The sequence below is a fragment of the Hypanus sabinus genome, chromosome 9 (genome assembly GCF_030144855.1).
Source record: "Hypanus sabinus isolate sHypSab1 chromosome 9, sHypSab1.hap1, whole genome shotgun sequence".
NCBI classification, from domain to species: Eukaryota; Metazoa; Chordata; class Chondrichthyes; order Myliobatiformes; family Dasyatidae; genus Hypanus; species Hypanus sabinus.
Window position 1 is genome coordinate 140514661 of NC_082714.1, and position 14809 is coordinate 140529469.

At 38.6% G+C, this 14809-nt stretch overlaps 1 protein-coding gene across 7 annotated transcripts in view; it reads right to left on the minus strand.

The window, feature by feature from the left end:
- ptprt (protein tyrosine phosphatase receptor type T) overlaps positions 1–14809 on the minus strand; it is a 1496000-nt gene that overhangs the window by 26687 nt on the left and 1454504 nt on the right. For all 7 annotated transcript variants that reach the window (XM_059980706.1, XM_059980710.1, XM_059980709.1 and 4 more), the window contains 3 exons: positions 7098–7214; positions 2764–2918; positions 1586–1721 (listed from right to left, as the gene is read on the minus strand). In XM_059980706.1, coding sequence (XP_059836689.1) covers positions 1586–1721; positions 2764–2918; positions 7098–7214 — 408 coding nt within the window. The remainder of the gene's footprint in view (positions 1–1585; positions 1722–2763; positions 2919–7097; positions 7215–14809) is intronic.

Here is a 14809-nt window from a genome sequence, read left to right on the forward strand (position 1 = left end):
GACCATTATTGCCACATATATTGTGATTTTATTATTGATATTTGTTTCTACACATTAATATTCTGTGGTTGTCTTTAACTGTTATAATAAAAAACTACTTCTTGCATTCACACAGTGTCTTATTCTGTCATTAAAGAACTTCAAAGCACTTCACACAATGAATTACTTCTTTGAAGTCAAGTGGTTATTAATATGCAAATGCTATTACGTAAGTAAATGTCACAGCCATTGCTTGACGACAATGTCCTGAAAACAGCAATAACATAAAAGATTAGTGAATCTACTTATTGGTAATATAGATTGAGAGAAGTGCATTTCTCAAGAACCTCTGTTCAAAAGTGTGCTTAACATCCACACAAATACGATTTTTTTGTTTAATGACTCCTTTGAAGAATGGATTCTATGAAAGACACTCTATCAGTGCTGCACAGCAATCTCAGCCAGCATGTTGAGACCCATCCTGATATTAGGCACACGAGTGATACTTGAGCACAACTGATTGTTTGCTTGCTGCCCACAGGGAATGTGTCCTGTATTGTTTGGAGGAAGAGATCTTTCCTGGGCTGGAAACTTCTTTTGTGTCCTGCCAATAGCAGAAGGGTATTTAATACATCCTTGTTTATAATTCCACAGCCCACATATGGTTTCCAGTTACCTTCTCAAATAATACCAGACTTTTCACCTTTGCTATCCTATAAATCCATTTGCGTTGATGCAACTTGATAACATTGGTTCATCATGCAAGTTTCAGCTGTGCTTCCTGATCATTTAGACTGAAGTGATATTTAACTCTTTCTTACACTGAATGCAAGCTCAGACAGTATATAAAATTAAATCACTTGTGGATAAATATATACAGTATTGTATAGTACTGTATAGTATATACAGTATATACTATTGTATAGTATTGGATATATGGACTTGGCAAAATCATTTCTTTTGCAGCCTTATTCTTAGTATGGAATGTAATTTTTTTTTATAAATCTTCCAACATATTGATCCTTTATTCATTAGTTTGAAAGTCAGTGTTCAGCTATCTAAATTGATTTGACCTATTTGGTTTAAATAATTTGTCTTGATGCACTTCGTTGTGAATTGCCTTCTTATATTTTAGAGTTCAAAAATTCAGTGACTAAACCTGATACTTTGTCTCATTGAAGGGAGGTTCATCTGAAGAGCGGTTGCCAGTGAATAATCTCATTTGTCATCTCAAGCTAACATGTTCACGAATTCCTGATGTGCATGCTTAACAGCACAGCTCCTGCATGGACAGAATTGGAAAATTACTCTTGTTGTTGTGGATGGGATGTGTCTGTCGATGTTGGATTGGAAAGGGCTGTAAACCCCTCCGCTTTCAGCTTATGAACATAATTTGCCAATTTCATTTGATAACACTTACATCAGAGATTCCCAACCCAACCGGTGTCCATGGATCCCTCGGCTATCGGTAGGGTAAAAGACTGGGAGCCCCTGGCTTACATTTATCATTTCCATTAATTAGAAAAACATCTACTGAAGGAATCAAAAAACACAAAATAAAAGAAGAAACCTCAATGAAGTGAATCTTTATTAATGAATCAGGTACCTCGGTCTGCACCATGTTGACCCTCTGTGAACGGAGCTCTCTGACACAGTTGTAAACATCCACCACACCTTCACTTTCTGCCATATCAAGCATGATGTCGATAGCAATGAAACATCCTGTCCTTCCTGCACCCGCACTGAGGGTGGAAAAAGTAAAAATGATATTGGAACCGCAACACACAGCAAACTGCAACATGAACGTCCAATTGTAAGGCCAAGTTTAGGAAATTGCTGGAATGTAGGAGATTGTTGGGGTGGGGGGGGGGGGGAAGAACCAGATAGATGTTTGTCACGAGAGGCATTCGTTTGTTAAGTGCCACGTCATATGACGTGGGTGATCATGATCTTTTCATTACCCTGGTTGTTCTTGGCAAATTTTTCTACAGAAGTGGTTTGCAATTGCTTTCTTCTGGGCAGTGTCTTTACAAGACGGGTGACTCCAGCCATTGTCAATGCTCTTCAGAGACAGTCTGTCTGGTGTCAGTAGCTGCATAGTCAGGACTAGTGATATGCACCAGCTGCACATACGGCCATCTACCACCTGCTCCCATGGTTTCACGTGACCCTGACTGGGGAGAAAAGCAGGTGCTACACCTTGTCCAAGGAGTGACCCGCAGGCTGGCGGCAGGAAGGAGCGCTATACACCTCCTTTGGTAGAAATGTATTTCCACCCTGTCACACTACGAGGAGCACAGACAGGGTAAAACCACATTGCCTTTTTCCCAAGGAGGGGCTGCTAAAAACAAGAGGGCGTGGGTTTGAGATCAAGAGGTGGGAGAATTGAAAGGGATACCACCAGCAGATGCTGCTGCAAAGGGATGTGAGCTGATGGAAATAGTGGTTGAGGTGGGCACATCAGCAATATCTAAAAACAATCTAGAATGGGAGAGGTTTAGAGGGCCAGTCAGATATGATCAGCTTGTTGGACTACACAGTTGACACAGATCTGTTTCCATGCGGTATGAATCTATGACTCTAAATATATGCTCCTTATTGAAATTCAGGTACATTTAAAGAGACTTAGTTTTGCTTTCATCTTCCATTACCTGTTGCAAAAGTGAGTGATCAAACAGTGATGCTTGTTATTGCAAACAACATAATCATCATGTTTCCCAGTAATTATGTAATAAAACTAATACTAAAAAAGACAATAAAATACATGCTTAGGCTGAGACATACCTGCAGTGTACTATAATAGGGCCAACATCAGTTGGGTTTAGGAACTTTACTTGTCTAACAAATCCCAGTAAACCGGTTGCATAGCATGGTACTCCATGATCAGGCCAACTTGTGAAGTGGAACTGTCTAATCTCCCGAATTTCGTGATTGCCTTTCTATAAAAACAAGTTGTCATATAAACAAGACATTTAAAAAGTCTCTTCTTTCAGACAATATTATTTAGACACAAACAAGTGATATGCAGGAATATATGAGACTAGAACGTGATAGATCAGCTCCAGTCTGCTTCAAAGTTCAACTGGGCTGGACATTCCTGCTCAGTATACAGAATGAGAAAATTGGTAGCTCTATGTTGGTAGTTAGCTACACACACAATAATGTGCAAAAGTCTTAGACACACACACACACACACACACACACACACACACACACACACACACACACACACACACACACATATATCTAGGGTGCCTAAACATTTTGCACAGTATTGTAGTACTTTTATGCATTGCATTGTACTGCTGTCACAAGAAAAAACAAGTTTCATGACATGCATGAGTGATAATAAATCTAATTCTGATATGGGTCTCTATTGTGGACTGAGCATGGAAAGGGGGCAGGGTGAAATGAATCATGGTTGGAAAAAGGGGGAGAGAGCGGGTAGCACCAGAGAGATATTCTGTTCTGATCAATAAATCAATTGCTTGGAATCAAATGACCTTGCCTGGTATCTCATGGCTGGGTGTCCCTGCACCTGCCCTTCCCCTCACCCTGGCCCTCCTTCTCTGCCAGCTGTCCCACACCCCTCCCGCGGCTCTCTACCTTCACCATTCCCAACATCCTTTGCACCTCCACCAAATTTACGAATTTGTACTCTGCTCCATGTTGACAAATATAGTACTGTGCAAGTCCCAGGCACTCTAGCTATATAACGTGTGCCTACAACTTTTGCACAGCACTGTACATTGTCATTACCTTTTCCCAGAAATTCTCTCTCGCTCTCTCTCTCACACACACACACACACACACACACACACACACACACGGCAGCAAGATGACTCCAGATGCTGGAAAATTTACATAATAACAGCAGATTCTGGAAACACTCAGTAAATGAGCATTATCTGCCCATCTGTGGAAAAATAAACAGTATTAATGTTTCAGGTCAAGCAACCTTCAACTTTAAATCTGTCTCTTTCCACAGACATGCAGTCAGATGTGCTGAACACTTGTAATATTTTGATCTTTTATTTCAGCAAAGTAAAAATTTCTCATGTTACCATACGATATTTACAAACTTTCAAACATTTTTGTCCTTTTTGTCGTTCATTTCCACTCAATGCCAAGTTCATGTGTCAACTCATACTGTAGTCATTAACTTGAGTGTGCATGGGCTTACTTCCTCTCAGAGGTGTCACCAAACAGAGTTGAATAATGTGAGATTAACTCGCTTTTCAAGCAACAGAATTCCTGGTACATGTATCATAGTTGTTTACAGTGGTGAACTTTAAGGTGACACGTGAACAGGTTTCTGACCATACTGTAGGAAAATGAGCTGTTTGACATTTATTTTCTTTTTAGTCAAGACATGAGAACCTTGGGTATGAAATAAGCTTAATAACTTCTTCATAGTTTTACTTTCATAAATATATTTCAGGTTCTGAGTAAAAATATGATTTGATTAGTTAATTATCAATTTATATAGTGAGAAGTGTAAAAGGTGAGTTTTGATTGGTCTAATGTATTTTTGCCCACACTGACCTATTTTTATTATATAGAGATGAAAATTGGGGACATGAGCCATCAAAGTTCTTTGTCTAACTTACTACAATGTATGCCAGTAATCTGAGATAAGCTCAATATATCTGTTGGTTTTTGGTGAAAAATTCTGTAATTTATAAAATGATGCCTAGATCATTACAAAATGCATAAATTTGCTTCAGAATAGTATTTAGTCCATTTAATCTTATAATTGTATCTACTCATTTTAAAGGTATGAGGTGTAAAATCATACAAAAATTTTCCTCAAAGCTGATAATGAACTAAATTTATTTGAAGTATTACAAACCATTTCAAGTCAAGTCACTTTTTATTGTCATTTTGACCATAACTGCTGGTACAGTACACAGTAAAAATGAGGCAATGTTTTTCAGAACCATGGTGCTACATGAAACAGTACACAAACTACACTGAACTACATGAAAACAACACAGAAAAAAAGAAATAATAGACAAGACAATAGGCACAGTAGAGGGCAGTAAGTTGGTGTCAGCCTGGACTGGTGTCAGTCCAGGCTCTGGGTATTGAAGAGTCTGATAGCCTGGGGGAATTGTTATACATCAATAATGGAACAAAAAATTAATGCATTTAAGTAACTTTACTAAGAATACAGAAGCATATTGAGTGCATGATATCATGCATATATTGATCATAATGTGCCTAAATCTTTTGAGAAAGTTAATAGTTATAAAAGTTGTAAATCTTTCGCAGTGCTAATTCATTGCGATGAACATCCATGTTGGTTAATAAAGCCAATTCTCAATTCCTTCATCTGTGGTTTTCCCTCCATATAGTAGTCTAATTAAATACCGTGGGCTTGTGAATTGCATACTCTGGTGTCTCTGTGTGAGGGAAGATGTCAAAAGAGTGCACATGTAATAGAGAAAACTGACATAAAGAGCTTTTTGCTCTATCTATGGGGACATGCCTAATTAGAATCTCAGCACATATATAACTTAACAGCAAGATACTCAGGCAATAAAAAAGTGAAATACTACATGAGCAAATTTAAGTAAATCATTGTTGCCTGTTAAGTGTGTTGTCCTTGTAAAACTGAACCATCACATCCTTTGTTCAAACACTTTAGAGATACATTTTAATGCAGACCTCTATCCTGGTGAAGAATTTTATTTTTGTACCATTTCTTTAAGGTATATTATGCATAAAGTTGGAAAATATGTCAAATAATATCAAAGTCTCTACTTGGATCACTTCATGGAATTTAAGTGCCTTAAAGGAGTAAGCTTAAAGGAGTTCTTTAAACTCTTGAGTTTATTGAGGTATTTTGCACAATGCAAACATTGAAACAAATCACCTTTCTCCAGGCAAAAATCTGTCCCGTGAAGTTTAGTTCCTGTTTACCACAAATGTTCTTAAACTTCTCATACAACCCCCAGGTTTTAAGACCTTGGAATTATTCATCAATGAGAAAACTGAATAATTAAATTTCAGACCATAAGATTCACCTGGGATAAACTGGTAAATAAAAAAAATGAGAAAGCAAACTATATCAAATAGACAAGACTTTCAGATATAAATTTCACAGTGAATGGGACTGCATATGACAATTTAGTTACAGATTGCACATTTAATTGATTCAGCCCCCAGTCATGATTATTTTTTCTCTAATTAATGATGAAAAAGCTAATTTTAATTATAAATTCAATTCCTCTGTTTATCTTTAATTGACTTTTGGGGTTGTATGCAGACATTTGCAGGCTCTATGAGAATGTGAAAACCTAGTTGAGCTGAATTGCTTTTCTTTGCATTTCCTTTCTGGGTGCCTTGGTGGTAATCACAGTTTACTTGGCTCAGAGTGTTGTGAGAATCCGTTAGCCATCGCTGTAATAAGCCCCAACTGTAGTGGACAGCAGAGTAAATGGCCCAAAGGACACTACCATCAGTCAGAAGCCTTAGGTCCAACACAATCAGGTTCAGGAACAATTCTCACCCTACAGCCGTCAGGCTCCCGAACCAGTGTGAATAACTTCACTCACCTCAACACTGAACTGACTCCATAACCTATAGATTCATTTTCAAGGACTCTGCAATTCATGTTCTCAGTATTATTTATCTACTATTTAAAAATTATTTGCACAATTTGTCTTCTTTTGCATATTGGTTAGTTGTCAGTCTTCATTATTTACAGTTTTTAATAAATTATATTGTATTTCCTTACTTTCCTCTAAATGGCTGTAAAAATGAATCTCATGGTAGTATGTGGTCACATCTATGTACTTTGATAATAAATTTACTTTGAACTTTGATTATAATTATTTTGCTCACTTCAGCATTTTTATATCAACGACATGATTATTTTCCACTAGGGGGTAGCCTAATATCCTATAGTACAATATGGCAATGTTTATGCAAGGCTCCATTCAGGAACTATGACACCATCTGCTTGATTATTTTACTTGTGTTCATATATTATACCAGGAATATAAGAACAAAGTGTTACATCTTTTGCCAGTGTATTTTCAGATCTTCCACTTTTATCTGGTTGTGCACTTTAAAACCTCGTATAGCTCTAAAGCTATCTAAATATTTCATACCTTCTGAACTGTGAAAGTACGAATAACATACTCCGCCAGGGGTTCAGACTCGACCAGCGTCACTTTAATATCACCATAGAGCTCAGTATCATCCGGCCAATACCTGCAACATTTCACCTAATGCAGAACAAGAAGAGGGTTCTCAGTAAATGGGTAAAGAAGAGCATTTACACAATTATTAAACATGCTCCCATTCCCCAGATGCTTTTGAGATGAAATCATATTGAGTGAGCTGATTTCCTGTGGCATTTGGTCCTGATATTTAGCTGGTATGACAAAATTATGTTCCTATTCTTATAAACTTAATCTGTAGGTGCCCCCCCCCATTTCAAATGGCACATCACACAGAGTGTAACTACTGATTGTTATTTCTATGGGTAAGCAATTGCTAGTAAATTCTTGCTCCATTATTACTTACATCCACCAGGACCTAATTGTTTTTATATTTTGGATTGATAACTAATCTTGAATGGTTGTATACTGCATGTAATACTTCAAACATCTTGATTCATTATAATTAATATGGAGAAGACGACAGCTGCAGCATCATTCCAATATCAAGGACAATTTTGAGTTTTGTTCTCTCCCTGTGGGGATGATTGCTAAAGGGAAAATGGTTTCCAAAAACACTCTGTGTGAATTTTACTGGTGATGGTCGATGACACATAGATTCACCTCTGAAACATCCATCAAAGTTGACATTATCTGCGTTCTTCAACTTTTGTGTCTCACCACGTTTCTTTCTCTACCAGCAATGAAATGTGAATCTAATAGGCATGAATCTAAACCTTGATTATGGAGTTGTGGATGGCCAATGCGACTGGAACTCATAACCCATTTCCTTATGCATGGTCCTACTGGCTGTTTTCACTGACATACAGTGAATCCTGGTCTGTTAATGTCTTGATTTAATTTTATTTTCAAATATCTCCATGCCCTTATTCCTCTTTACATTTATTATCTACTTCAACATCTCTACTCTTATGATTTGTTCTCTGGCATATCCCTGATTTTCTTTGCTCCACTAGCAGAGGCTGTGCATTAGGCTGGATCCACCCAGGATTTTAGCTCTTTCTTTCCCTAAACATCTATAACTTTCTCTCTGGCTACCCTCTTTTAACTCTTTAGTCACTCCTACTTCTTCAAGCTTTTATCATCTGTGCCAATATCTCCTTCTGCGGTTCAGTATTTTTTTTTGTTATTTGATAAACTGGTTTCTTAGAATTGGGTAAGGTCACTTTTATACATTCAAGTCAATGCATTCACATAAATGACATGAGATCAATTCCCTTTATTTTACTTTCTTTATTTTCTTATTCTCTTTGTTCTCTTATTTCGACTGCTTTCCGGAGCTATTCTATTCAAACACAAGAGCACATTCTTCTCAAAAGTTTTATGTTTGCAGTCCATTATTAAATACTTCAATCTATTTCTCCAATCTTTAGTTATACCTCTTGGTGAAAACTTTTATCAAATTGGAACCTGAAATACGTTCTCCCAATAACTGATTTCAACACAGATCTTTGATAGAATATTGCTATTTTGGCAATGGATTAGGTTCCTCCAACCCTCTGCCAGCTATAACAACATTTTCATCATTGGGTGGCATGGTAGTGTAGTGGTTAGCACAATACTTTACTGTACCAGCGACCTGGGTTCAAATCCCACTGCTGCATGTAAGGAGTTTGTATGTTCTCTCCTTGACCATATGGATTTCCTACCACAGCATTAAAGGCTTATTCTGAGCAGTATCACAATAAATAAATAAAACTATAGCCAATTTTTGCTAGACAGAATATCAAGAAAAACTGCAGGACTCAGTCTGAACTGTAACCTCCAGGTATCCCATAAGCCTGTCATGAATGGGTGATCATTTTGTTTCCGGAATGACAAGGATGACAAAGAGAGACCTCATAGTACTGAGCAGGAGGAGGAGGAAAATTAGTAGTCCAGGTTTCTCTATCTGGAAATTTCTGGGCATAACTATTTCCATCAAGCTTCAAAGATCCTTACAGCATTTTTTTAAAAAAATCTCCTGATTGTGAGCAAATGGGCAAATCATTGGCTTTGGTTGGAGTAGTTAACTCCAACTAATGCTAACCATTCTAAATTACACTTGTGAATCTGGGACAAGGGAATAAACTGTCTATTTAAAACTGCTTTGATGTTGAGGACATGATATTGAAGTGATGGTAGAAAGGTTATATACTACCAGCATCATTGAATGGTACATAACGTATTCCACCTACATGCTTTCCACACCATGCAATTTAATGTTGCTAATATTAACAACCAGATCTGATGAGAGGTCAATGCTTTTTCCTTGTTTCCTCTTCAGAGATGCTCCCTGTACTGCTGTGTCATTTTGTATTCATTTCTAATTTGCAGGGTTTGCATCTTGTATAAAAATAAGAAACCTATGACCTCCCATTACTCTCTTGCAGTTCTTTTTAAATATTTGCTCAGTGTGAGCTTTCCTCCAGTGGGACCATCCAAGACCAAAGGAAATGTTTAAATATATAAACAAGTAGCTCACTAAACACAGTTTCCATTTCCCCGAACATCTTCTATGTCCACCATTACTTTGACACTTTAAAATGTAATGCAAACTAAATAATGCTTAAATTTATAATCATTTATTTTGTACAATTGTTCAACTGTCACTGTAAAAACCCTCAGCTGGCCAAAGTGTAGTTAATTACCTCTTTCATAAGTAATTAATGACCTGTTGTAGACTAAGTGAAAATCACTGCTGATACAAGTTTCACAAATTTAATCAGTGCTTACAACTGAACAGCTGAAGTTAAGTAGATTCAAGTCAACTAAAAAGAAAAACTGAATACAAAGAAACATTGCTCAGTCCTGAAGAAGGGACTCAGCCCAAAACGTCAATGATCTGTTCATTTCCATAGAGGTTGCCTGACCTGCTGAGTTCTTTCAGTATTTTGTGTGTTACACAGAAACATAGAATGGGAGAAGTAAGAATAGGTCATTAGTCCCTTTGAGCCTGCCCTGTTGTTCACTATGCGTACCTCAGGATTTTGGTGATGCCAGGCTAACATATTTTACAGACTATTGAACTTTAGTAATACACAATCCACTTTTTCTCAGATGTTACATCAGACTCTCATACATTTTTTTTTAGTGAACTAGGTGAGTTTGAAGACAATGTGGGAGAGAAAACAAAGTCGTTAAGGGGAATGTGGGAATGAGATCCTAGTGAGTTCCAAATGAGTGCAGAATGGGACTTCTGATTCAAGGTTTATTAGGAAGGTTTATTAGTCCTGGTAAGTGCAAAGGGAATATTGAAATAAGCAATGGTGAGTTTATAGGAGTGTGGCAACAGGACCCAAGTAAGTTAATAATGAGTGTGGGAATGGGTCCCAGTGAGTTAATAAGGAGTACAATCACAGGAAATGTCACCTGACATCTCAGATACCAAAGCATTGGGATTAATGAATGATTGGATAGCAGATAATCAGAGTTTTATTGCACTTCATTCCTGCTTTCTCACCATATCCCTTGATATCCTTTGTGTCTAGAAATCTGTCATTTTTTTCTGAAATATTGTCAGTGACTGGCTTCCATAGCGTTAGTGATAGAGAATCCCACAAATTCACCATCACTAAATGAGAAAAAAATCTCCCAATTTCAGTCCAAATCATCTTATCTGACCAGATCGTTAGACTGTGATCCCCTTGTCCTAGGTCCCCAGATTGGAGAAACAGTCCAACAAGACTGACAGAATTCTGTATGTTATCATGAAATCACTTGCATTCTTAATAATAATAATAATAACAACAATAATAATAATTATTATTCTAAGTACTTTATTGATCCTGAATGGGAAATTATTTTTTCACAGCAGCAACATTTAAAAACACACTTGGTAATAATAATAATAATAATAATAATAATAATAATAATAATAATAATAATAATAAGTACAATAATATTAAATAATAATAAAGTACACATAATAATTTACACAATAATAATTTACCAATGTGCAATAAAGTGTAAGACTGTGCAATAATACTTTACGAAATCATAAAGCTGAGACTATTGTACTATGATGTGTGTTCTCCTGTCGCACAGAGATGAACTGTTGTAAATGCTTATTGCATTTGGTTGGAAAGATTTTCTGTAATGATCCCTGTGACAGCGGAGCTGAATGCGCCTGTTCAAAAGGATATCCCGCTGCTTATTCAGTAAGTCGTGGAGAGGATGTGCCTGATTGTCCACAATGGATAACAGTTTGTTAGCGACCTCCTCATCACCACTAAATCAGAAGTGTCTGGGTTGGAGCCAAATATGGATGTAGCCTGTTTTGATGAGTTTATTTCGTTTATTTTTGCATCACCAGTACTGATGCTGTTGCCCCAACATAAAGCGACGAAGAAGACTGCACTCACTACAACAGACTGGTAAAAGATCTCCAACATCCTGCTGCACACATTGAAGGATCCCAGCTTTGTTAGAAAATACAGTCTGCTCAACCCTTCTTGTAAACAGCCTTGGTTTTAGTTTTCCAGTCAAGTCTGTTGTCAAGGTGAACACCCAAGTATTTGTAGTCCTCCAACACAGCAACTTCTCTCAGAATGTACACAGTTCTCTTCCTCTTAAAATCAATCACCATCCCCTTGGTTTTGGACACATTCAGGAGCAGATGATTCCTTCCACACCACTCCACAAGCTTGTCCACTAGTCCTCTGTGACTCCTCCCCATCTCCGATAAGCCCAACTACCGCAGAGTCATCCGATTTGTACTGAGAGTCTGAGGTGTACAGTGGACACAGGACAGTTCCTTGTGGCACTTGCTGACTGCAGTAAATTCAAGTCTAGTCAATCCAAATTTTCTCAAAGTAAACTGGTTAAAAGTAAATGTTGTTGCAAAATCACAATTTGCACAGATGATTGCTGAGTCTGATCTAGCCTTTCTCCTTCTACAGGCCTCATTCATCATTCCAGACAAGAGTTAAACATGAATTCAGCATGTGCCAGTCAAGCTGTTTTTCAAAGCTCAAACCTAAAACCAATTCTCCCACATAAGAAAATAATCTAGATTAATTAAGGAGATTAATTGATACCCAAACGTAAAGTCATGGGTTAATCCCTAGGATTCCAACAAACTGGTAGAATTAGAAAACCAACTGTTCAACCATAGGGCCGAGAGGTTGAATCATTGGCCTCCACATAAGGACAAAGCCTACAGTCTTTAATGCTGCCTCTGAGATCTCTCTCTTAGAGGTTGATGTCAGATCATCCTTCAAGAGGTTGAACCCTTGCAGGGTATCAGGCCCTGATAATGTACCTGGCAGGGTACTGAAAACCTGTGTCGATAAACGGGCTGAAACGTTCAAAGACATCTTCAACCTCTCACTGCTACATTTGGAGGTTCCCACCTGCTTTCATTGGACGTCAATCATAATGGCCCTCAAGAAGAGCAGGGTGAGCTGCCTCAATAATTATTGCCCAGTAGCACTCACATCTATTGTGATGAACTGCTTTGAGAGGTCGGTCGTGGCCTGAATTAACTCTTGCCTAAGCAAGGCCCCACAGCCTCTGAAATTTGCCTACTGCCACTCTAGGTCTATAGCAAACACAGTCTCACTGACTGTCCATTTGGCTTTGAAGACCTGGAAAACATGATTATGTATATCAGGCTGCCATTTATCAATTATAGCTTTATATTCAACATCATCATCCCCCCAGCGCTAATCATCAAGCTTCAAAACTTGGGGCTCTGAACCTCCCACTGATCCTTAACTTCCTCACTGGGACACCACTGTTCGCTCAAATCTGTAGTAGCAGCTCCCCTTTGCTGAAAGCCAACACAGGCACACCTCAAGAATGTATACTGAGCCCATAGCTCTACACTCTACACACTCATGACCATGTGGCTAGGCACAGCTTAAAGGTCACCTATAAGTTTACCAATGGCACCACTGTTGAACCTCAGATGCAGGCAAGGAGGTAAATCGGCAAATTGAGTGGTGCCACAACAACAGCCCTCACTCAGCGTCAGCAGGACCAAGGAAATAATTGTGGATTTCAGGGATCAGTCAGGTGGGCAGATGGGAATGGTGAGCATCAAATTCCTCGGCATTCACAAATCCGAGGATCTATCCAGAGCTCAACATACCGATAGTCAGACGGAACTGAAAAGATGTCAATAAGATTGAAAGAGTGTGGAGAAAACCTACAAGGTTGTTTCTGGGACTTGAGGACCTGAGTTATAGTGAAAGGTTGAATAGTTTAGGACTTTATTCTCTGGGGTGTAGGGGATAAAGAGATTTGACGGAGGTTTACAAAATATGAGGAGCATAGATAGGGTAAATGCAAACTCAGTTTCCACTGTGGTTGGATGAGACTATAACTAGAGGGTGTAGTTTAAGGGTGAAAGGTGAAATGTTTAAGAGGAACATGAGAAGGAACTTCTTCACTAAGAGGGTGGTGAGAGTGTGGAATGAGCTGCTGGGGCAAGTGGTGGATGTGGGGTCAATTTCAACATCTAAGAGAAATTTGGATAGGTACACGGAGGGGAGGGGTATAGAGGGCTACGGTCCGGGTTCGGGTGTGGGACTAGGTAGCATAATATTTAAGTTGGACCAGAGGGGCCGAATGGCCTATATTTGTATTGTAGTTTTCTGTGCCTCTATGTCTAAGAGGGTGTGTTCTTTCTAGATGGTGAGGGCCCTGAATGACAGATGTTGCCTTCCTGAGGCATAGCGTATTGAAGATGTCCTTGATGGTGGAGAGGCTAGTGTCCATTGATGGAGCTGGCTGAGTTTACAACCTTCCACAGCTTTTGCGATCATGTGCATTGGTGCCTCCACACCAGATGGTCATGCAACCAGTCAGTTACAATCCAGCCAGTTACGGCACTTTCTATTTTCCTTCTTTGAAGCACAAACATGGGCAACTGAGAATGGAATTAAAGGTTGACTTTGACATCCCGTGAGAGAATATTAAAAATATCCTAAAATAGTATACAGCTAGGCTTGAATGCAGCTGAGGATTGCTTCAAATATTGAGCCAAATGTTTGCAAACTGTATCATCTGGGATCACTGGGTTGTGAGCAGGAACGGGCGATAATTGGCTGCTGATTGATGAAAATGGGCTACTTTCTATTTTTGATAGTCGCTCTAGATTTCAGGATTAGTGCAAAGTGCTGGCAAGCAGGCGCCAGTAAGTAGCGGCTGCAGCCAGATCATTGGGGGTTCAGTTTCTTCAAGTTTTGGAGAAGCAGTAGTTGCAACCTGATATAAACCTCTTGGAATATGTTGGAAATGTGAATGTTTTGCTCTAATTTTAGTTCAAATTGAATCAAAAATGAAACTGAAAAGAAAATTGGGAATTCAATCGACAGGATAGCCAGAGTTTTATTCCCCCTCCTGCCCCCCCCCCCCCCAGCGGCACATGATAGAGGGAGTTATTGATCTAAACTTGCAGCACAACATAATAAGTGAGGAAACCGGTCCACTTACCAACTTAAATCATGGAAAGGTTACATTGAATTTTCAGATATTGCAGAGAAGATTGGAAGAGAAGTGAAAAAAAAGCCCAATTGAACAGAACAGAATGAGAATGTGAAATGAAGGATTGCTGCGGCTAAGAGCTGGGTAACATAGACTCAGTTACCAGAAACAGCACCAACCACAGTGAGGCGAGCAGCTCAGGGAGTAACGAGAATTGCCTGATCAGAGAT